Source organism: Peromyscus eremicus, chromosome 1, assembly GCF_949786415.1.
Source record: "Peromyscus eremicus chromosome 1, PerEre_H2_v1, whole genome shotgun sequence".
Taxonomy (NCBI): domain Eukaryota; kingdom Metazoa; phylum Chordata; class Mammalia; order Rodentia; family Cricetidae; genus Peromyscus; species Peromyscus eremicus.
Genome location: NC_081416.1, coordinates 34451755 through 34476121, shown reverse-complemented (window position 1 = coordinate 34476121; position 24367 = coordinate 34451755). Strand labels below are relative to the sequence as shown.

The 24367-nt window shown below is 36.5% G+C and overlaps 1 protein-coding gene across 5 annotated transcripts in view; it reads right to left on the bottom strand.

The window, feature by feature from the left end:
- The window catches only part of Rfx3 (regulatory factor X3), a 239861-nt gene that overhangs the window by 24359 nt on the left and 191135 nt on the right, over window positions 1–24367 (bottom strand). For 4 of the 5 annotated variants that reach the window (XM_059259371.1, XM_059259387.1, XM_059259379.1 and 1 more), the window contains 6 exons: window positions 23484–23596; window positions 16129–16244; window positions 15521–15675; window positions 11677–11774; window positions 8966–9115; window positions 2637–2845 (listed from right to left, as the gene is read on the bottom strand). In XM_059259371.1, the coding sequence (XP_059115354.1) occupies window positions 2637–2845; window positions 8966–9115; window positions 11677–11774; window positions 15521–15675; window positions 16129–16244; window positions 23484–23596 (841 nt within the window). Of the gene's footprint in view, window positions 1–2636; window positions 2846–8965; window positions 9116–11676; window positions 11775–15520; window positions 15676–16128; window positions 16245–23483; window positions 23597–24367 lie in introns of those variants that run through there. The other variant, XR_009378570.1, reaches the window with a different exon arrangement.

Genomic DNA, 24367 nt, shown 5'->3' with positions numbered 1-24367 from the left:
CCACATATACCAGGAATGATTGATGACCTTCACTGCTGTTACCAAGAATGTGGTCTTGTCTTATTCACACAGCCCAGAGAAAAAGAAATAGTCCATATAAAATTTTCATTTCTGGGTTTTCCAAAATCGACACCAGCCATTGAAAGCTAGTTTAAGTAGACAGCTCTAGATGGAGTGGAGTGTGTCCGCAGCAATGTGTCAACTGCTGTGAAACTGCCAGTTTGTTTCTATGTGTCTGGGTAGGTAAATGCAAACACAAGTTTAGAAATTACTGGATTAAATATCTGTCTTTTAAACAAGAAGGAACTGTATATGTGGTTGTCAAATTTATGATATCCCTTGCAAATTTACAATTTACATTTACAATGCTAAAAACAAGAATTCTTCTTCTGCTTCTCTGAGGATTTACGCATCAGTTTTCATTACTCAACATGTTCTCATGACTCAGTAAAAAACAGTTCAGATATTACTCTGCCTACCAGCAGGAAGTATGCATCTGCTTAAATGTCTCTTTCCTCTGTGGCCCTCAACTGTAAGCCTTCAAATCTTTTTGAAATGAAAATAGTAACCATAATAGTATCTAATAATATCAAGCCAATTATCCCCAACTCAGGGAGGACAGAGGGCAGGCGAGTGATGATCTACTTGTATCTGCAGAGAACACGAAATACAAGCAAGAAATTTTCTTTCTTTTCAGAATTCCTGCAATAGATCTCTGTGGTGACAAAGGCTCCAGGGGTGTATTTCTAAAATGATGTCAACTAAATGCGGGGGAAAAAACCCACAGAGAGAAGTAAGGGCAAGGCCGCCACTACCACAGAACACAATAGGAAGGGGTTGGGCATCTGTCTTTCACTGCTGTGTGAGGTTGGGCACTCTGCCTTTGGTCATGTGAGATTTGGAAAGAGTCAGGCAATGTAAGTGATGTTCCAGCCACTGGTCATGGGCACACATATCACTTATATTATTTTCTGTGAAAATTCAGATGAATGAAATATTGACTCTCAAGCAATCAAGAAACTATATTCTGCCTTTAATCCCAGCACTCAGGAGGCAGAGCCAGGCTGATTTTTGTGAGCTCAAGCTCAAGGTCAACTTGGTCTACTCAAGAGTGAGTCCTAGGAAATTCAGGACTATGTAGACAGACTCTGTCTCAAAAAAGCCAAAAAACCGAAAACAACAACAAAAAGAAGAACATATATTTCCAAATTAGAATTTTGAATTATATGACAGATGGACTCCTATTTCATAAGACAAGTTAGATAATTTAAATTCTTGACATTGGCATTTGATCCTGTAGTAAAAATAGAAGTGTTTGTTTGTTTCTTTATTCAGGGTGATCTCACTGACTTGGGCCTAAAACCTGTATCTCCTGAGAGGTATAATTTGTCCCTGACATAGATTCCATGCTGGAATCCACCTGACCATTCCATCCTACACAAATATGGCACAAGTCTTAATCAATACAGCTCATAAATGTGCTTTTCAAATCCTGTTGTAGATTTGGTGCCAACAACTCATTCCAAATTTGCCATTATGTATCATATAATTAGTAAGCCCTTTCTATTTAGGGGTGCTTCTATGTCTACAAAAATATGTATTTTTTCCATATGAAGTATTTTAGTCTAAAAGATTCATTATCAATAAGATGTTATTACCTATTAGATACTAACCATGCAATATAATCACCAGAAAGTGTCTGACCCCTAACTACTACCTCCTAACCATCAAGAAAATGAGTCACTGGGTCTCAGAAGTAATCAAAAGTTAAAAAGAACATATAAATTCTGCTGTCTGATAGCTCTCTGATATATTCTGCTCTCTGACAATTGACAGAATTAAAAAATTAACTAAGTAGTTCTGAGTGAACTGGAATTATCCAGGGGATTTCAAAGCTCAGATTGATAGGCCTTTCCTCTATGGATTCTGACTCAAGTAGACTTGGGAAGTAGCCTACCGATGCACATTTAAAATGAGTCTAAGTGGATGTGAGGTCACGGACTAGAGACTACAGTTTGAGGGCCATTGAAAGGGGAACAAAGGAATAATAGTCATAACCCCACCAGAAGGTACCTCAATAAGGTAGGAGTAGAGGGAGGATCAGCCACGCTTTCTGACTGTTGCTGAAAACATCATCTAGAGCAGTGGTTCTCAACCCTCCTAATGCCACAACTCTTTAATACAGTTCCTCATGTTGTGGTGACCCCCGACCATAAAATTATTTCCGTTGCAACTTCATAACTGCAATTTTGCTACAGTTATGAATCAGATGTAAATATCTGTGTTTTCTGATGGTATTAAGGGACACCTGTGAAAGAGTCTTTAGACCCCAAAGAGGTGGTAACCCACAGGTTGAGAACTGCTATTCTAGATGGACTCTCAGAGATTACTATCTGAAAACTTCTTGGCTTTGAGCAAGAGGGTCTCCTTTCCCAGCAAAATAGTTCATTTTCATCAATTTCCTGCTTAGTCTCTATGCATCATAGTCATAGAGTTGGATATTCCACCAAATCTAAGCTTGTTTCTTTTTTTATGTGAATAGCATGCACACACACACACACACACACACACACACACACACACACACACACACATTTGCAGAACATGAAGACAATTTAGTGATCTTGGGGTGCTACCTGTAGAAAGACCATTTGAGCAGAAACTGCCTGGCGGCTTTAGGGAAGCTGGGTCTTCCTTCATAGGGCTTCAGCGCCTGCATCATCACATTGTCCAGCCATGCTGCCCACTGCTCCAGTGTGCTCTGCTGCTGAAGCGTCATCTTGAAGTCTGTTTCTAGTCTCTGAACCATGTTGTCATCACACTGGCACACCCAGGAAGCCTGCTCCTGGGACAGGTCACAGACAGAAAGAAAAATTCAACTCGGCAGCTTCTCACTGAGAATCAGCACAGGGCACATGCAGGGTGTTGCACAGAAAACTTCAGTGGGGGATATGAATGAATCATGGACTGGACATGAACAATAGGCACCCAATGCCTTTGTCATCTTCAGGGCTTAGCACTTCTCCTTGATCACTGCTGAAGCAGTATTTAACTGTGACTTGGTTTTCTACTGTGGCCAGGCCTTGTGAGATACTAGCATGGTAAGGAAGCCAGAGGTGTGAACCAGTAGCAGGCCCTGTCCTGTTTCCACACTGCTTCTAAGTTTCCCCACCCACCACATAAAACTGTAAAACTATTTTACAAGACTTAGAGTAAGTCAGAGGAATAAATGTATTCAATTGGCCAAAAGTGGTCCCTAAAGATTAAAACGAAAACAAACGCTGAATGGTACTAGGTAGAAGCATATGCTGTGTGAGTTTATAGATTGGGAACAGAAATCTCAAGGGCTATCAAGGCAAACCAACAAATGCAAATTAATTCACAGAACTGAAAACAACAACAACAACAAAACCTCTTTTGAGAAAATGTAGACGTGCTACCTGCCAAGAAACCTGATTACTGTAATTTCCCTTCTGCTTCTGGTTGGGAAGTTTCAAGTTTTGTAACAACAATGAAAATAGAAACTTTGAAAGTTACTTTTCAGTGATTGTGTAAGTTCTATGATGTTTCTAGTGATGTGCCATATTTTAAGGTTAAAAGAATAAAAATCTCTTCTCTCAGTATCAAAATTTAATTATTTGGCAACATATTATGACAGACAATTAAAAGGCATGCTCAGGTCCTAATTTGCCCAACTAAGTTAAAACAATTAATTAGATTAGTGTGGGCTTCAGTTTCCTATGCACAAAATCCAACAAATGAGAATTGAGAGTTTTTAAGTGGGATTCATTATGATATTTTTAAAGAGAACTTTCTTTGAAGTCTGTAAAGTTCCAATACAAAAACATAGAATATGTTGATATTTTCATGAAAACACTGTCTGTAGCCATAATTCTGTGTTATCTTAGAGGTCAAGTTGATTCAAATTGACAATTTCAAATCAATATATCTCTAATCCCATCCTTCCAGTTCTAGGATCTCTGCTGACCCTACACACTTTACACATTCAGGGTCATTTATTCTTAGAGACATTTCAAAGGCAAACTGCATCCACATCAATCACTCTATTTTTCTAGGGAAACCTGCTTTCTTCCAAATCTCAGCTGATGATAGCATCTTCTATCTTTGTTTTTAGATGCTACCTCTTAAACACTACTTGTAAATAGTTTAAATAGACTAAATACAATTATAGAAAAAAAAATCAATAAAAAAGACAATGAAAGAATATGAGGACAGAAGTCCAAGATAGCTACAATACATGGCTATGCATGTATACATTGAAGGATACTTTAAGTTTTTTAAACATATATAACATAGTATATGTGCTATATTATTTGTATTCTGTTTACATTTACATTACTCCTTTATTCATGCTAATTTACATTTTGTCATTTATGCTTATGCATATAGTTTTAATATAAATATAATAAATACCTTGTATTCTACTCAATATTCTGCTTAACAATGATAATGTGTCTACTTTTCCAGATAGATGAATATGGAGCTATATTTATTGCTCACTAATAAACTTGTTTCATTGCATGAATATGTTATTATTTGTATAACCAATTTCATACAGCTAGACATTTGTTCTAAATTCTTACTAGTATAAAGTTTGAATTAGCTATGTTGTTAACTACATTTTGCTCAAATTTTCACTTATTTCTGTTTAATAGATTTATATAAGAACAGTTAAAATCTTTTAATAATAGCAAATGGTTCCCAGAAATTTTATATCAACTTAAGGAGTCCCTGAGTACCCAGGTAAGTTAAGTATTACAATAGTAACCAGGAGAGGGTTTTGGTCCCCCACTGCCCCAACATCTAAGCTTTTTTTGTTTTGTTTTAATTTTCTTCTGACCCTTCCTCTGTATATGGTAGAGCAATGTTAAATAGATGGACTATACGGAGCATTAGAGCTCTAGAATCTTGTGCAAATGAAAGTCAGTGCTCCATGTGAAGGAGCTTGTTCTTGTTTATGCTGGCTCTAGAAAAAGGATTATACTGATACACACAGAGGAATTTCACTTTTTTGTTTGTTTGTTTGTTTTTCGAGACAGGGTTTCTCTGTGTAGCTTTGCTCTTTCCTGGAACTCACTCTGTAGCCCAGGCTGGCCTTGAACTCACAGAGATCCGCCTGCCTCTGCCTCCCGAGTGCTGGGATTAAAGGTGTGTGCCACCTCCACCCAGCTGAATTTCACTTCTTATCAACAATTGGAACTCACTATTTACATGAAAATTACTTTAGGCAAGATGAGATGATAATCTAAAACCTAATTTGAGAAATAAGAGCACAGCTCCATAAACCACTCTTCACACCCTACAGCTTACAGAGTTCACACTAACAATGGCTTACTTCATAAAACAAACATCTGAAGGTGTTCTTAACTTAGGTACATAGAAAGTTCAAAATCAGACTGTATCTTCAATAAAGAAACCCAATAGCCGGGTGTGGTGGTGTACACCTTTAATCCCAGTACTTGGGAAGGCAGAGACAGGTGGATCTCTCAGTTCAAGGCCAGCCTGGTCTACAGAGAGTGTTCTAGAACAGCCAGGGCTACACAGAGAAACCCTGTCTCAAAAAACAAACAAAAAAGGAAGGAAAGGAAGGAAAGGAAAGAAGGCAGGAAAGCAGGAAGGCAGGCAGGCAGGAAGGAAAAAACTCAAGTAGTCAATGATCAGGTTAACAGGTAAGACCATCCGAACCTACTTAATTCATAATGTAGATGAAAACTCATCCATTTACACAGAACATTTAGAAACAATACCATCTTAAGACTATCAGTTAAATGAGAAAGAAGGCCGACTAAACTGCAACAGAAAAAAAGTCTTGAAATGAAAAACCATTTGTTGAGAAGAGGATGAAACAGTGCAAAGAGATTTACGGAAGGAAGTCTTAGATTTATAAAATGGTCTGAGTATGTCAATACAAAGGAAGACAAAGAGTAGCCAAAGTTGCTGTGTAAGATGAGTAGTAGATGTGTAGTTGACTATATACAAAGATGTCCTCAAGAGAGATGTTACTAACCAGCGAGTGGGCTCATTTGTAGACATATTCAATTTAACACAAAAACAGAACATCCAAGGTCTTGGCATGCTCTAATAATAACACTTGGAAGTTGTTTCAAACCAAAGTTTCTTTATTGCAAGAGTTTTATCCTTTTATTTGTCAGTCTTACTGAGATTCATCTTAGAAGAGGCAGGGACAAGTTCCAAATGACAGGAAAAGGTCATGAAGAAGGAATGGGAAGCAGGGCACACTAGAGAAGCCTGTCAAAGCTTGGAAGAGATAAAGATGTAAGTAAGGTAAAAAGGAACTGTGCCATTTGGGTAGTCATTAGAAGGTACAGAAGGAAAGTGTAGGCTGAACTGAATGGCTCACCATTATATTTGTGATCCTCTGAGGAAAGGAAAGATGATTTGGAGGACAGATCCTGAATTGTACAGGTTCCAGTACTAATGACTGTCACGATGGACACAGAAAAACTTGACAGTTGACAACAAAGGAAGACAAAGAGTAGTCAAAGTTGCTGTGCAAGTGGATGTGTAGTTGAGTATTTTTATACAATGATGTCCTTGAGAGAGATGTTTCTAACCAGTGAGTAGGCTCGTTTGTATACATATTCAATTCAGTACAAAAATCATGAAGCCAGGGTTGAGGACAGATAAATAAACATTAAAATAATAACAATTTACACTTTCTCAGATATTAATTGAAATAAATAATTCTTTACAAAAATTTCTGTTACCAAGTTGGAATTAACAACTGGAAACTGAAGTTGTCTTATTATTCTGACTTCAAGATTGTTTTACCTCAACTTTCCTTAAGGTACTTTTAAACATCTTTTCAAAATGAAGATCTGAAGTAAATATTAGAGTACAGATTTTAAGGCGATATGATTGCTTAATAATTTTGGTAAATTAGTTATTGTAACCTTGTAACCCTATTGACATACTCAGACCATTTTATAAATCCAAGACTGTTTGTTCTTGCAAAAGTTATACGATTGCACACAAGTATGTTTATTTGTATACAGACCGTTGGTAGGTAGATGGTTGGATATATGAAAAAGAGATTGAAAAATTAAGAATTAGAAACATGAGCTTATTTCCTAAAACCACAATGAAAACAGCTGATTTATTCTACTATAAATGAGTGAAGCTCAAATATTATTATGTAATATATTTTAAATAATAAAGCATGTTGTGGAGAATAAATTTCTTATAAATAGAGTAATGATTTTAAAAGACACACTGTACAATTTACCTACTTAAAGTATACTTCTTCTCAAAAGGAAGTCCTGTACCCATTGTATTTGTTATCTCCCATTCTCTGCAATATCCTAGTCCTACCCAGTCAGAAATCTATTCTGCCTCTAACGTCTAGCTAGGCATCTCCTATAAATGGAAGCATGTAACAACTTCCCTTCATTTAACATGTTTCCGAGGCTCAATCAAGGCTTCAGAAGTTCCTTCCACTGCCCAGCAACGGTCCACTGTATAGATAAAGCACATGTTCGTTTATCAGGTAAGGACCCCTGGGTTGTCTAATTTGAACAATAATGCTATGAACATTGAAGTACAGATTGAGGAGCTCTACTCTGAAAATCCAAAATCTGAAATATACACAGAGTGTTGTATGCTCAAAACTTTTGTGTTTTGAAGCATTTTAGAGTACAGACTTTAGGGATAATCATGAGGTAAAGTCTAGTAAATATTAAAAAAATCTCAAGAACACCCAAACACTCCAGTCCAAGCACTTTAGACAATTGGTCAACTTGTGTGGCCATGTTTCCCTTTCTCTTGGCTATGTGCCAAGCAGTGGGCTGCTCAGTCACATGATGAGTCTATATTTATCTTTTTGAGGAGATGCCAGACTGCCTTAAGTGGTTGTGGCAGTTTGCATTCCCATCAACAGCTCATGAAGTGCTAATTTCTCCAGTTCTTCAGGGACCAAATCTGGTATTTTCTGTCTTCAATCACATCCATTTTAGTGTGCATCTAATGCTATTTCCTTGTGGTTTTAACTCCTGTTCCCCTGGTGGCCAATGCTGAGAATCCTTTCATGTGTTTATTGGGCACTTGTCTATTTGCCATTTTAAAATCAGGTGGCTTTTTATTAATGGGTTCCAGGGTAGTTCTTTATTATATGTATGGAGTATTTACAAGATGAGCTTCTGACATTCTTTGCATTGCCTTTTCACTTTTTGTCATTTAGTCTCTTGTTAACTCCAAAAGTTTTAAATTTGGATTGTGTTGAATTATGCATTTTTTTACTTTGTAGCTTATATTTTATGTCAGGGGTGTTATAATTTTTATATAGTAACAACTAACTTTGTTACTTTAGTATCATAAATAAAATATTTGTTAGACTTCCATAAAGAACCTACATTAGTCATTTCCAAGTGTAAAGTACAGAGCAACTAGAGTTAGAAAAAAAATATTTTTTTTATTTGAACCAAACTGTTCAGACTTACTTGAAATTAATTCTTTAAGTGAAAGAATTTTCTCAGGTATCTGCAATGTACTTTGCAATAGAGGTGCTTAGCTCTTCAAGGTGGGTTACTGTTATAAAAGAAGTAACTGCTTGAAAGGGTACAGACCACTATTTAAACAACCTACGGTAGTAGTTATAGCTGGGAAAATGAAATAGAGAGCACTTAAGTAGTTGTTCAAATTCTCACAGATATAGAATAGTCTAATTTTTTGCCTAACTTCAGTGACTCTGATATTTGTTATCCTTTTAACTTTTCAGCAAACATGGATGTATTCTGTTGCCTACTAGTTCATAAACCTTAGCTGACTTTATCCCTAAAACAAAGGGGTTCAGTTTAGTCTGATCGGGGTAAAACCCCATCTTTGAGGAGACTGTGAACATAGATTTTGCCATTGCATGCATCAGGTCCTAGTTTAGAATAACTGACACCATTCTTTAAAAGACAGGATTTGCAAGGAGGCAAAGTACCTGGACATTGGCAAAGTCAACGCGGTTGAGGTCGCTGAGCATCTGGTTAATCTGGGAAGTGTTCTGAAGTACGGCGCGGGCTGCCTGGGCCAGGTGATTGAGCGATGTGTATCTTCGCAGAGTCTGGGCAAAGGCACTTACTGCGGCAACCTACAGAAACCCAAGCAGGCTGGGGTGGGGTGTCTTTTCATTTTTCTCCTCCCCACCCCTGCTTTCTCATAGAAAAAACTATTGCAACTTTCAAATACTTCAAAGTTAACAGCTTTCCTTAGATACATTCAGATATATTTGGTATTAGTTTACTCATAAATTATATAGAATTTAAAATTCTTAAAGAATTATTTGGTTTTGAGTATATTGAGGGCAAGCAACACTAAAACAAGCTCCCACACTTTTCAACATCTGAGTGCAGCAATCATGAAGGCAGTCTTGGAAGTTAATTACACAACCACAACAAGAAATTACATTGTCTAAAAAAGTAGGGAAATCTTTGCTTTCACGACCCCCAACTCTTTTTAGGACAACTAGAAACTAGGCAAGTAAGAACATTCCTTTTTATCTAGAAAAGCAAACTGTACAGATCTATTGTTGTTAATTGAACAAAAACATACTTTCAGAGCCGTGCTGTTCAGACTCACCATTACGACTTTAAGTTTACAAGTGGGCAGACGTGATGGTGAAATATGGGACTTCAAAGTTTGTCTGCCCAAGTACATTTATCAGAGCGCAAGCAGCGGAACTCTTTCTTTAGGATTTACATTTCTTGAAGTGGGCTATGTGGGAAATTTCCATTTACTCTTGCAAAATCCCCTATCCACGTATCTCCATCATCCTCAGTGGCCAGAAAGGCTGCAGGGGTGACATGAGTGCCCCCTTTGCCCTCAAGCTTCCAGCTGGATGGACCAATCAGGGACGGGCATTGCTAGGCGAGGGAAGCACCGGACAGCAGCAGTCAGAGTGTGCACTCCTCCCAAGCTACACTCTTCCCTTTTCTAAGGCTGCCACTGGGAAACTCAGAAGGAGGTTCAGTAAAGCGACGGCATTCATCCCTTACCTATTTCAGACCTAGATTTGCTGAGAAGTTCTCATTGCTAGATGCAGGATGCTTAAGCATTGGTTTTTCTCAACTCTGTTTGCATGTTTAGAAATAAATTCAGTTATTTCACGTACCCTTCACTTAAACCTTTTGTTTCTTTTCTTTCTTCTCCTCCACTACTCTAATGGACTGAACCTAGGACTTCAGGCATGCTGGTCAAGTGCTCTACCACTGAGCTCTATCACCCTAGCAGGTGAACACTTTTTTTTAATGAGATACTGAATGAGTTAGCCTATGTTGGAAGATATCAAAGGTAATGAAAAAAAACCCCTCTAAATAAATATCTAATTTTCATAGAAATGTTAGATACACAGTAGATATGACCCCAGTCTTTAAAAATATGCCAAAAGCCTTAGCATATTTATAGGAATACACCATATTATATTGAGTTTTTATGGGTACATAGGAAGCATATATTTGAAGAATCAGTTGGTTGTGTAGAATAATGTGTTGACTCATTTAAATGTGAGATGTATTAGGACTATATGAAATATTTGAGCAAGCTCACATACCCTAGAAGAGAAAATGTTTTTCTATTTTTGTGGTTTATATACATTGAGTACATATTATATACCAGGCACCAGGTTAAGTGTCTCATATATTTCACATTGTTCAACTGTCAACATGTTATGAATCAGAGAGGTCAAATACCTTGAGCCAGGTTGCACAGAAAGTCATTTAGGTGGTAAGATTTGAACACATCCATTTTAGTACTATTACTACAGACTAGGAAGCTCTTCCCTAAGTTGGGTAAACTGTCTCAATGACTGAGAGCTCAGCAGAAATACAACTACATATCAGCAACAGCAGAAGAGCAGAAGTTATATTCTGCAATGGTAAATATGCAGACTATTTCTGAAAATCAGCAAAATGGCCAATGTTGCAGGCAATCTGCTATGGCACTCACTTCGATGACACCGAGTTGGGGAGTGATTTCATCTATTTGAGGTATTATTAGGAATAGAACTGATTTTATAAATTAGAAAGGTTCTTCAGTCACAATCAAATAAAATCTTTCATTTTTGTGATTTTCACACTAGAACCCAGGGCTTTATTCATGTGTGCCACTGTGCTACTTTCCTAGCCTCTGGGTCTTACTAAGTAACTTGGGCTCTCCTTGAGCTCCTTACATAGCCCAGGCTAGACTGAACTCACGGTCCTCCTGTCTCAGCCTCCAGTGTGCAAAGCTTAAACCAAGGTAGAAAGAACTGGAGCTCCTTGTGGCTCCAAAGAGACTTTCTGGCTACAGGAACCTCAACAGAGTAACATTGCACCCCAAAGGAAAAGATACACTGTCGGAGTCTAATGGTGGATACATCCAAAAGCCACAAGTGTGAATTTAAGCAACAAAATGAAAGCAAAGTCTCTATCCAATCTTGCCATGGGCATATGCTCACAGATTAACCTAAAGTATCATGCTAGAAAGGGGTAATGTGTAATCTAGGATCCTCTCTGATGAAGAACAGTGGAACTACAACATCCATATGCTAGCTCTGCACAATACTGGGTTACTTACATATGAAGATCTGTTATGAGAAAAAAATTACTTGAAGAGAGAGTTTCTTAAGCAAGCACATGTGTGCCCCACTACCACCACCAAAGGACATAACCATACCTTGGTTTGTATCATTCTCTGTGGAATATTGTTCATGGCATTTGAAAGCCAACCTTCAAGGCTTTTTGCAAAATTTCGAATGGCTTGGGTCAAGGCACCTAAATAATAAAAAAAAAAAAGGCAGAACAATAAAGATACCCAAGACCATTAATTTTTATGCTGGAACAAGGGAAATATATGTTTATACTACTTTTATATCACAGAGCAGAATTTATATTATCTTCATTGATTAAAAAGTAACATTATTTCTAATTTCTTAGAGCATCTAAAAGTAATCTTTTTGGCTTTTAAAACTATTTGGTTCTCAGACACTGATGACACCTGTTGGAAAATGCAAACATTCAAATCTTTCTGTTCATGGCAACATATACCAGTTGTGAATATACATTATGGGGATTTGTACCTTGGACAAAACATCATGAAGAGTTTTGTGATCAAGGGCTAAGAATTTCCATTTTGGTTTCAAACTTAATCTCATTTTACATTGTTAGTTAAAATGAAACACAGTGCAAAGCTTTGTTTTTCTCTATTCAATGTTTTACCATAGAACCTATGAATTGGAGTATTTATCTTTGCTGAAAATAGAGGAAAAATAATTGTTGGAGTAAACTTTTCAGATGCCTATTCCAATTTCACATGTAGGAGCTAAAAGATCAGTGTGATAAAATTGCTGTCACAGAGAGCAATGTTACTAAGACATTATCAAAATAGCCAATCTTAATTTGTTAAAGCCTGAAATGGGGACAGGTCTCATAACAGAACTTTACAGTGGTCACGAAATGACCAGAAACATCTTCAGTCATCATTGTTAGCTTTGTTAAAAGGGAGCTGCTCACTGAGTCGGCTTGTGTGTCCTCCAGTCAGTGTTCTTATAATTCTTTTGTGCCCAGGACTACACACTGTGGGGAGTAGATTTAGGTGTGTAATGAATATTTAAAGCACCCATAACACAAATCTACTCTCTACAGGTTCCATACATCTGGTAGATACCCAGATCTGTGATATACTGTGAGAAAGAAGTTCTGTTTTGGCCAGCTGCCCCCAAGAACATACAGCAGGACCAAAGTCTTGGGCTATCCTTTCTATGCTCAAGTGGGTCTGACCGTCTTTACTTGCTACTTTTGCCAAAACAGGTTTTAGAGGGAAATTTAGTGTAGTCAAGTTACTTACAAAAAGATACAAAATTTAACACCCCAATAATAAAACAACTGAGTTTTTTAAAAAAACTTATTTAACTGTATAGTAGAGGCTAAAATTGCCTAAATATTGATTGGGAAAGAATGCAGACTCTTAATGAGGCTTAACTGGAAATTTCTTGAGAGGAAATCTTTCAAAATCTCCAAAGCATCCCACCTTAGTCAAAAGAGAAAAAAAGAAAGAAACACATCTTTCTGTTGTGTTATGTACTAGAATCATGGAGTACAGGCATGAATGGAAATGAAAGGAGTGAAAAAAATTAACAGCCTTTTTTGAAACTCAGTAAAATCTTGTTCAAGGTTCAAGTTGGCAATCTATATTTCTCATTTTGTTCTATCATTAGTATAATAATGATTTAATTTGAAAAGACCCCAATAACTTCTTACGTTATTTTTAAAGTATTTCATATATGCCCTATTTTATCTGGACAAACTTGATGGAAAGAAAATTATAATATGAAAAGATACACTATGTATATTAAGAAGTTTAGGTATTTACTTTTTTATACTAAATAATATTCTGGACCACCTTTTATTATATTCCCAGTTGCCCATTTAAAGTGGTGCCAGTTGAAATCTTATTCAATAATTCACACTTAATTTCCTTTTTCCATGTTTTGGGGGAATGTATTTTAGAATATAGGCGTTTCAGGCTGACTTTAAATTAGTACGATGTGCAGACTTTTTAGCTAAAAAAAGAAATCCCATCTGGACAGAAAATGGTAGAGTGAAGTACTAGTAGCCAAGAAATACAATTTTTAAAAATAAAATTAAGTTTGTTCTCTCTGTAGGGATTCATATAAAATCGAAATTGTGCAGACTGACTCTGACAGCTTCTAAAGACTCATAAATGGATGGTTTGATATTTAAAAATCTATTCTAAAGCAGAGCTCCCTCAGCCTGCTCCAGATCAGTATTAAAAAGCACATAACCCAGCAATAGCTATCTACACCATATTTTAAGCATTACATTGTTGAGCCTCATTGTAAAATAGAAATTAAATTCCCCAAATTTCTTTTGTAGAGTAGTACATTAATGTATCTTGTAATTTTAGAGAAATAAAATGATTCCATTTTCTGGTGAATGTAGCGACAAACTACTTGACAGAATTAACTGTTTTTCTAATGACATTTTTCAAAAGACAAAGGGCAAGTATATTCTATACTTAAAATTCTAAGGCTTAAAGTAAACCAAAACTGATGCATGATTTAAATTAGGGAACTGCTAAATTCGTGTGATGCTAAGACAAAAGCACATGGTTTCTGAATTGTTGAATGAATATTGATGCTGTTGACTTGCCTCGAAAAAGCGAGCACTCCCTGACACCCCTCCTTGTTTCTCAGGAGAAAAACTGCATGTTGGTAGCCAGATGTCATAGGCTAATGAGTTAGCCTATGCAACTTCTTTTTAAATATCTCTAGAGATTAACACTCGGAGCACAAGGAGCAGGAGAGTAGGAAAAAAAAAATTCTGGAAGAAATACCAGTGGAAATTGACATGGTGAAATTTTCTGTGACAATATCAATTTTTATCATCTTTTTAGTCAGCTAACACAGTGTAGATAGAGTGGAACACATTAGCAATTTATAAAGTGTTAAGATAATGCCAGTGGGATTTCTTTTGTGTTTACTTTCTCCTCCATATATTAATGTACATTGATTGGCATAATATGTAAATGTGTATAAGCATCTATTTTAGGGTAATGAATACATAAAAGAATTTATATCCTCCCTTGTGTCTTTGTATTTACAAGTATAAACATACAAATGTTAATATCTTCATTTTTCCTTCTACTAAACTCTATGTTTTCCACAATAATGTAACAAATAATTGTGAATAGTATATTTAAAGTACATACTTCCAATGTCACTAGCTAAAAGATTGCTTTAAATATCAGATGGAAACAGTCCCATTTCTTTAAAAGTTAAGGTCACTAGTATGGCTCATCCAGGTATAAGTACAAAGTAGTTCCAACAGCCTCTAACAATATGTGTAGTGGTATTTACACCACCAGCTACAGAGAAAGCTTTGTTTGCTACAACATGGTTACTGAAAAAAGTAAACAATGGTTTACACAGTTCCCATTCACTTCATAGTGGGGCATAATGCTTGGGCAGTTATTAGAGTCTTCTCTCAAAACACTAGTTAACCATCAGTGTTATTGGAAACTGAATTAGGAGCTCTGAAGATGGTACATGTGACAGAGTAAATGCTTTTATAAAGGAATTCAACTCTACTGGAAACCACAATCAATCCATTTCAAATCCTAAGCAACCATGAAAGAGAATGGCTGGCAGTTAGTGATTGTGGTATTTTTTGGCTATATGCAGAGGGCTTTGACCTTGAGTAGAATAATTTTATACGGTTGACTAAACTAATAATGTTCTTGCAATTAGTTTATTGAGGGTGTCATAGCTGTAGGTTGACTTTTAAAAATAATAATAATGAAAAGACTAGAAAACAGTTCATTTCCCCTTCATATAGTGTCACACAGGCTCTTTTCATGCAAGATTCTATATGCTGCATGTTTTTTATTTGACAAATTTAAATGAAACTAGGATCATTGCTGATTGTAACATCAATCCCCAGAATTTCTTGGGTGGTAGTATGAGAACAAAAGCATCCGTAGTTGTCTCCATTTAACTTACTAGGAATGGGTCTAAGGACGTCGGGGATGAGAATCTCCACCAAAGCCTGGTACATCCCATGGTCACAGTTACACATCCATTTCAGGATAGACTCATGTTTGCACAGAGTTATCAGCTTTGCTTTCGGAAGTCGACTTTCTATTTCACTCAGATTGCTGGTGTGAATAAATGTCGCAAATGAATAGATGGCAAATGAGGATAAAACAGAAAATGGACTTTAAAAATAGTTTATCAAATATCACTGAGGTTAGAACTATACCATAATTGCACTGGTGTCATATGGCTGGATATATATGTATGTATATATACAAACACACCCCCAGAGATACTACCTATGTACATTAATATTTTCTTATGGTCTGAAAGACAGATAAGATAGGATTGTAATCCACTAGCATGGCATAGATCTACCCTAGTCCCCCAAATCAATAAAATGGGAGCTACACACACTAAAATCTCAGAAGAGCAGTCTGTGGTTTATTCCTAGGATGGTCAATCTACTCAATGTTATCAGGTAAGGTTCACAACTGGTATACATATCTCTAACTTATTATCTGTGACATCTACTTAGTCATGAAAATGAATCAGAAAAGCACATTGAATCTGACCTTGATTCAGTAATGGTAGTGCCGTCGGTTGGAGTAGAGGGAGAATAGCGCCAGAATGTTTGCCATAATTTTTCTATCAGGCTAAACTGAAGATTCACAACAACGTCCAATATTGCCTAAAAACAAAATGACCAAACCATAATACTTCCTTTACTTTCCCTTGTTCTTTTACTTTACCACCAACCAGATGTTTCTGCTAAGGCAGCTACAATTCCTTCATGGTCTAAACCATCCCATATGTATTTGACCCTTTGCACAAATGCTGTCTTGTTTGCAGTGATTCACACCAGCCACATGTGTCTACCCAGCCTTGGAAATCTGGTGACTCCAAAACGGCATCTAAAGCTTATAAGTACTAAAGGTACACTGCATATAAGACATGTTAAAACACAAAGGACAGACAATAATTAAATAGCTAGCTATTATATTAATTACATATTGAAGTGATAATATATTGCTTTTCAAAGATACAGTAAAACAATGTAAAATCAAATAATATTTTCTTCAATCATTTACATTCTGAAATACTAACACCACTATATTTCAGTGGCTCAGTAACAAAAGAAATGAAAATAAGTAGTAATGATTGGTCTATGTAGTGTGTTCTTGTTGAAATAAAAACAGATGGAATTTGAACAACTCCAAAAGAAAAGTGCAAACATTAGCCACTAATGTTTATACTGTTTCCATGTTGAAACAACATACTGTTGAAATATCTGACTGCTTGGTGGTTTATATTGTGTTCCTCATAGTCTTGGGCATTTAGATACTTGCTCCTCAATTGATGGCACTACTTGGGGATGTTTAGGAGATGTAGCCTTTTTGGAGGATATATGTCACTGGAGGCGGGCTTTGACACTTTAAAGACGTGTGCTGTTTCAAGTTCTTTGTCTGTGTTCTGTGCTTATGATTCAAGACGTGAGTCCTCAGCTTCTTGTTTCTGCTGCCCTGCCTCCTGCTTGCTGAATTGTTTCCCTGCCATGACAAACTCTTAGCCCTTGGGGACCATGAGCCCAAATAAACTCTTTCTTCTCTAAGTGTTCCTGGTCATGGTGTTTTATCACAGCAATAGAACAGAAACTAATATAGACTAATTAGGTAACCAACTGAATTTTATGTTTATTGCTTACATAATATGTCAACTATACTTTGAGCTGAGAAAATAGAAAAAAAATAATTAGTAAAAGTTAATATTTTCTTCTTATTCTTTCCATTTTTGGTAATACAAGCTCATTTCAAACTTAGAAGAGATGATACAATAACTGGTACAGTTAATGTATTATATTTCCTTTATTGACATGTAACATTTCAAAGATGGGAAAAGAAATGGAAATTAATAATCTGCTTATATTCTAGTTTTTAAATGACAAGACATAACATGAACAATTTATTTATTTATTTGTTTGTTTATATTGCTTCCATGTTAGGTTGTGCTTTTTCATATTCTGTGTTTAAATAAGATGTTATTAAAATCTAATGTAATAAGGTCATTCCCACAGAGATCTAAACAATCCCTCATTGAGACTCTCTTCCTGGGTAAATCTAGACAATTTGACAAGCTGACAGTTCAAACCAACCATCACAGCATTCTACATACTCCTGACCAGGAAGGACAAAGCGTTCCAACATCTGTGTTCTTGGATGAATAACCACTGGCCATCCAAGAAGGAAGAGGTTAAGAATGATAAATTGCGCCGGGCAGTGGTGGCGCACGCCTTTAATCCCAGCACTCGGGAGGCAGAGGCAGGCGGATCTCTGTGAGTTCGAGGCCAGCCTGGGCTACAGAGTGAGTTCCAGGACAGGCTCCAAAGCTACACAGAGAAACCTTGTCTTGAAAAAGAATGATAAGTTGCTCAAGTGTGGCAGATGGGGTTAAGGTTGATCTAATCTTCCAAGGGTACTGATTATGGGTCTCAGTCAGGCAGAGTTAACATATGAACTGGAGTCAAGAGGCCTCCAGACACTGATACCTTTCTGGGAAGAAAAGAAATACACATAAAGCCATGTTTGGCTATATAATAACTTGCATTCCCCACTACAGCATACAATCTTACTTTTGTATATTCCTTTTATAGATTAGTTTAAGATTACTGTTTTCTAACTGTGGGGTCGGCCTCGCCTTGCCTTTTAGTTTAAATTTAGTTTCTAGAACCGTTTTCCAAATGTAACAAGTTTCCTTTTCCTTTTGTGATGATGTCAGTAACTGTCACTTCCATATCTAACTTTTGATGACCATATTTAATTTCAGTCTGCCACTCCAATCACTTTATAATAGAGCCTTCTGATAACAGCAAACATGGAGCCAAAGAAAATTTAATACTGTGATTATGCTGAATGCCAAAAGGTTGATGTGTAGGTAGTATAAGTCAGTATAATGGGTTTGATTCCATCAATAACTGAGAACTAAGACAGAAGATTCCCATACAGACCTATAAAAGAAGGCAAGAAAATGGAGACAACCTAGAGTCCATCTGAGTATTTTAGAAAAAGTAAACTGTAACTTTGCAATTCTAGCGTATGTGCCACATGTATAGACAAGGCCTGAAGCGTGAGACAGAGAACACCTTGATGGCTAATTCAGACATTAAGCATGTGCATGGAGGATGTGTTCTGAGAACTAGCAGGGAATGCTGCAAGTTGGAAGCTAGTGAAACTTTTCAGTAAGATTAAAAAATACTGAAGGCAAGCTCTGAAAATAAAGTAAATATAGTTGTCCCTCATCTCATATGAAGTCAAAACCCTCTCCGGAAGCAGCTCTGATACCTGCTTCTTTAACTGCAGCTTAGGCACATGCTAAGTGATGTCTCTACAGTGTGAGCCCTTAATACATAACACACCTCTAAGACTAAAACTAGTGATACTTAAAAATATCTTAACAAGTACATGAAAAGAATTCCAAATAGGAGACTAATCCTACCTTAAAAGTATAAACTATAGAAAATATGAAGTAAAATATGGCAAGAATTTCAGCACATCATAAATCCACTATCTTCAAATGAATCTCAAATAATACTTTGAAAATGACACCCACACCAGCCTCACTTAAGGCAGCTTGGTAAGTGACTAAAATACTATTATTTTTCAACTTATTTTCAAATATATAGGCAAATAGAAATTAAAATAATCTATAATCTACTGGCTTATGGAAAATGACTACAAGATTGAATCTGAGAGCAAGGCAGCTTTATTTAAAATGTTTTGACATGTAACAAAAAATCAGAATTTTAAATTTCTAAATATACCACTCTGTTCCATGAGAGATGGCATGAGCATTGATAACTTAGAAACAAGTGGGGTTCATTTTGTGGACTGCCATTTCCTACACAGATTAATTCTATTATGAGTTCTCCATCTCTTCACATAAAGTATATTTATTCATTACAATTGGAATTTTCATAAAAATTTTATAATGTGAAGACCATTTTAATCTTATTGGAGGCATCTGTTGCTTAGAATGATCTCACTGTACACTCTTTAGCAATGTAAATAATTATACTCCAATTTACACTCTGAATAAATATGAGTCACTCAAAAAATGTGAATTATATTTGTACAAGCTAAGCTGCTTACAGAAGGCTTTATCTGGATACAGATAAATGAGGAATTGTTTAAAGAATTTTCACTAAATGTGATAGGTGTAAAAGAAAATTTTCCACATGTACAATGACGATTTAGAAGTATTGCAATACTCAGGAAAACAAATGAGTCAAAGGGAAGTGAGTACTAAGTGGGTCATATAATGCAGAAGTGCTGGAAACGAGTAAGACAGGTTGAAGAACACTCTGTCATGCAAGATGTTGATAAGGAGAGGACTTGTCCTTGGCTGTCAATAACCTGGCATCTCTGACAAGTACTTGGGTTCACTCAAGTCATCTTATTTCTGGAGCAATGGGAAAATCTATATATACTTTAAATGAAATTTCTTATTTCATCCTTTGCTGTCAACAGGCAAGAGGACTTCTCTAGAAATCACAGGCTACTCCTTAATTTGCAGGCAGACCACAAATAATCCTGAGATAAAGTTACTTAAATTCTAAAACTACTTAAGAAAACTCTGCAATGTATTCTCTCCTTTCTACCAGGTGAATGTAAGATGCACTAATGTACTGGAATGGAGAATGCTCCCTCCTAGGGAATGACACAAATTCTGACATGAGAAGAAGAGCAGGAGGGGGGTTCCAAACATGAAGAGAAACCTTCAGTAACCAAACCTTCAGACAATCTTGACATGTTTTAAGCTGAAACTTATTTCATTTTTCACTGTCAACAGTCAAAAGGAATTCTCTAGAAATCACTGGGTAATCATTAAATTGTATGCAAATCATGAATACTCCCAAGATAAAGCTACTTAAATTCTAAAATCAGTATAAAGGATCCCCAAAAAGAAGACCAAAAGTTCTTACTAAGTATATTTAAGTAGAAACATACATGTGAGGTATTCAAAAGGGTCCATTGAAAAACTGACTCTCTCTCTCCTGAACATGGCCTCCAGTTTTTGTTTTTATTTTATTTGCATGTTTGTTTGTTTGTTTTTACAAGGGTACTGCACTAGTTACTCTTCCACTTCGTGATAAAACACCATGACCAAGAAAATTTACAGAAGAAAAGCTGGGCGATGGTGGCGGATGCCTTTAATCCCAGCACTCGGGAGGCAGAGCCAGGTGGATCTCTGTGAGTTCGAGGCCAGCCTGGGCTACCAAGTGAGTTCCAGGAGAGGCACAAAGCTACACAGAGAAACCCTGTCTCGAAAAACCAAAAAAAAAAAAAAAAGAAAGAAAATTTACAGAAGAAAACTTTATTTGGGGTTTATGGTCCAGAGGGTTAGAGACAATAATGGCAGAGCAAAGTCATGGTGACAGGAGCAAGAATGGAAGGGCTCTCCTTGAATTGTAAGAACAAAACAGAGAGAACAAACTCAAAATGGTGGGGGCCTTTAAGCTCTCAAGGCCCACCTGCAGTGATGTACATTCTTCAAGAAGACCACACCTCCTAAGCTTCCACAAAGAACACCACCAACTATGAACCACGTATTCACATGCCCAAGACAACAGGGGACATCTCACTCAAACCACACATCCCACTCTCTGGCCCTCACAATAGCAGAGCTACATCATAAAGCAAAATACATTTAGTTCAACTTTGGAATTTCTCATAGATTTTCAGTCACAATACTATTTAAAAGTCCAGAGTCTCTTCTGAGAATCAAGGCAATCTCTTAACTGTAACCCCTTATAAAATAAAAATTACACACATCTAAACAAATAATGGCACAGAATATATATTACTGTTCCAAAAGGAAAAAATAGGGTAATAACAAGGAAATACTGAACCAAAACAAGACTGAAAAACAGCAGGGCAAACATCAAATTTTCTAATGCCATATCTGATGTCAAAGGGCTTAGACGGCTCTGTTTCTCAAACTCTGCTGCCTGTAACATACATCTCTCTCTTCTGGGCTGGTTCCATGCCTCACGTGCAGCTTCCCTTCAGGTATCTCATGCCTCTGGCATCTCCAACATCTTAGGGACTCTAATACAACCCAGGGTTCATTTACACAGCTTCATACAGTGAACTTGCAGGGCTCCTTCCTCTCTCATAACCTCTAGGCATGGACTCCCCTGCAACATGTTGCCTGGCCTCAATAGCCCTGTGAAACCACAGAGGAAGATTCTACAACCTCCATATCTTTCATGGCTCTGAAGCCATCACCACGGGAACAACACTGAGAAGTTTAACTGTCTGCTTGGGATGTACCCTGGCCCCCTTGATCCACATTAGCAGCAGCTTTTTATTGAAGTTGCTTTCCCGAGGCCTAAGAAAACACTTATACTTTCTTTACAAACTGGAAGCTTAGCTGGATAAGGTCTTGACTTGAGGGCACCTTCCCTTTATTGGACTGCAGATCTGACCTATCCTTAATGGTCTTAATCTCCTTAACAATTGCAGTCTCTCTTATAGTATAAGCCTTGGCAATAACATTATACTTATCAGTGTCCTTTTAATTTTTGTACATTTTGCATTTCTTTCTGAACCATTTTTTTTATTATAGACCTACTTAAAAGTGATTTCCAGTAAATAAGAGATTGAGTTGATATTAAGCTGTCTTGAATCTCTTCTACTAAAAAAAATGAGTTCATTACTTTTAGATTTATTCTTAGGCAAGTTCACAGGGCATGGGCAGAAAGTAGCCAATTCTTTGCCCAAATTTCACAGGTACAGTCTATAGTCCAATTACTAATATTGTTCTACTCTGAAACCCCTTTAGCTGGACCTCAAGAGTCCACATATCTTTCAACACTACTGTCTTCCAAGATCCTATTAGGCCCCATTAAGCCCTATTTACAGCTTTCAACCATTTTTCTAGAGCAAAGTTCCAAAGCCTTTCACATTCCTCCAGAAAAAAATTGCCACGTTCTTCACAGTAATAGCCCACTCTCTGGAACCAATTTCTGTATTAGTTATTTTTCTATTGATGTGATATGCACCATAACCAAGGCAACATATAGAAGAGTTTATTTCAGATTGTGGTTTCAGATGATTAGAGTCCATAATGGCTATCCAAAGGTATGAAAGCAGGAGCAGAAAGTGGGGGGTTCACATCTTGAACCACAGGCACCAAGCAGAATGAACAAACTTGAAATGGTACAAATCTTTAAACACTCAAAGCCCACCTCAGTGACAAACTACCTCTAATAAGGACAGATTTCCTAGGCCTCCCTAAACAGCACCAACAATCGGGGCCATATGTTGAAATGCCCAAGAGTATGAGTGATTCAAACCAACACAAATATTACTAACATTTTACTTTTCCTTGTGGAAAGACATTTATGCAAGTTCAAAGGCCAATATGCTGCACGAATTTTCTGTATCTTTTTTTTTTTTTGCTTTAACATTAAACCCTGGAGTGCATTTCCTTTTAGTACATTTAGAGTTTTCTGTGCTATAAGTGTATAGTAGTCCAACCTATAAATTATAGCAGACTTAATCCCTCTCCCAATTAGATATTGAAACTATAGGCAGTCTCTTAAATCAAAAGAATAATGCAATAAACTCCCTTGTACATTTGATCTGTTACTCATATGTAAGTTTGTTCTACAGACAGACCCAGAGTAGAATTGCTATACTAAAATATACAAAGATCAGTTTAAGAAATGGAGAATAAAATATATTCTCACTTTCACACATTCCCTTACTTTCCACTGAGACAAGAAGAAGGATTTTATTAGTGTTCAAAGAAATGTTCAAAATAACTAGAACTTCTCTGTTCTCTAGGGAAAAAAAAATTTATTATTTTGTTTTTAACAAGTTATGTGGCAAAATATAGCATGTGCTCAGACTATGTTTGAAGGTCTTACCTCACAGTGCTCTCGATAAAGACTCTGCAGTGACTTGATATCCTCAAAGGTAGTACCATCTGGCAGAGAAGAGATTTCAACTTCTCCAAACTCTGGAAGTGCTCGAGATGCATCTGTTACCATGACAACACAACAGAAAAAAGCTATTGTGGATGGTGTCAATTACAGATTAATGAGGGAAATTTTCAGAAGACTAAAAAGGAAAGAAAATTTGGAGATCAGAGTGCCAAAGATCACTAACTTTCAAATTAATATTTTCTAGCCAGACTTAGTAACATTATCAGCATGTATCATATGAGTGAATGGAGTATATTTGTGAATTTCAAATAAACTAAGCTTTACTCTAATTAAACTGGGCACTGGATAGGTTCTTAGTAAAAGAAAAACATCCTGAGCTTGCCAGTAGTGATTTTAGTTATTTTTATTATTGTGCTATCCAACCTCATAAAAATAAACATAGCCTTAAATTCATTATGTTCATACCTTTTACATAATCATAAAATGAAGGCTATAAAACTAAAGGCCAAAAAGTTAAAAAATAACATTAAATTAACAACATTAATTTGATGTGATGGATGACGCTACCCTATAATCCAATCATCTCTCACACATGAACATGGTGTCAACTGCTGTAGACAAGTCTTCTGAGTATAACACCTACACCAATCTGCTCTTCTTGGTGACTCCCTGCCCCAATATACTTCTGCATTCAAATGACTATGACACTTGCTATTGCTCTCTCTTGATGACACTATAATTCACATATCACACACACTCTCTCTCTCTCACTTTTTCTCTTTCTCTTTTTCTCATTAGTCCTGGACAATTAGTAATGTACTTTGGTGAGTTCTTTACCATAAAGTCAAAATTAAATGAAGAATAAT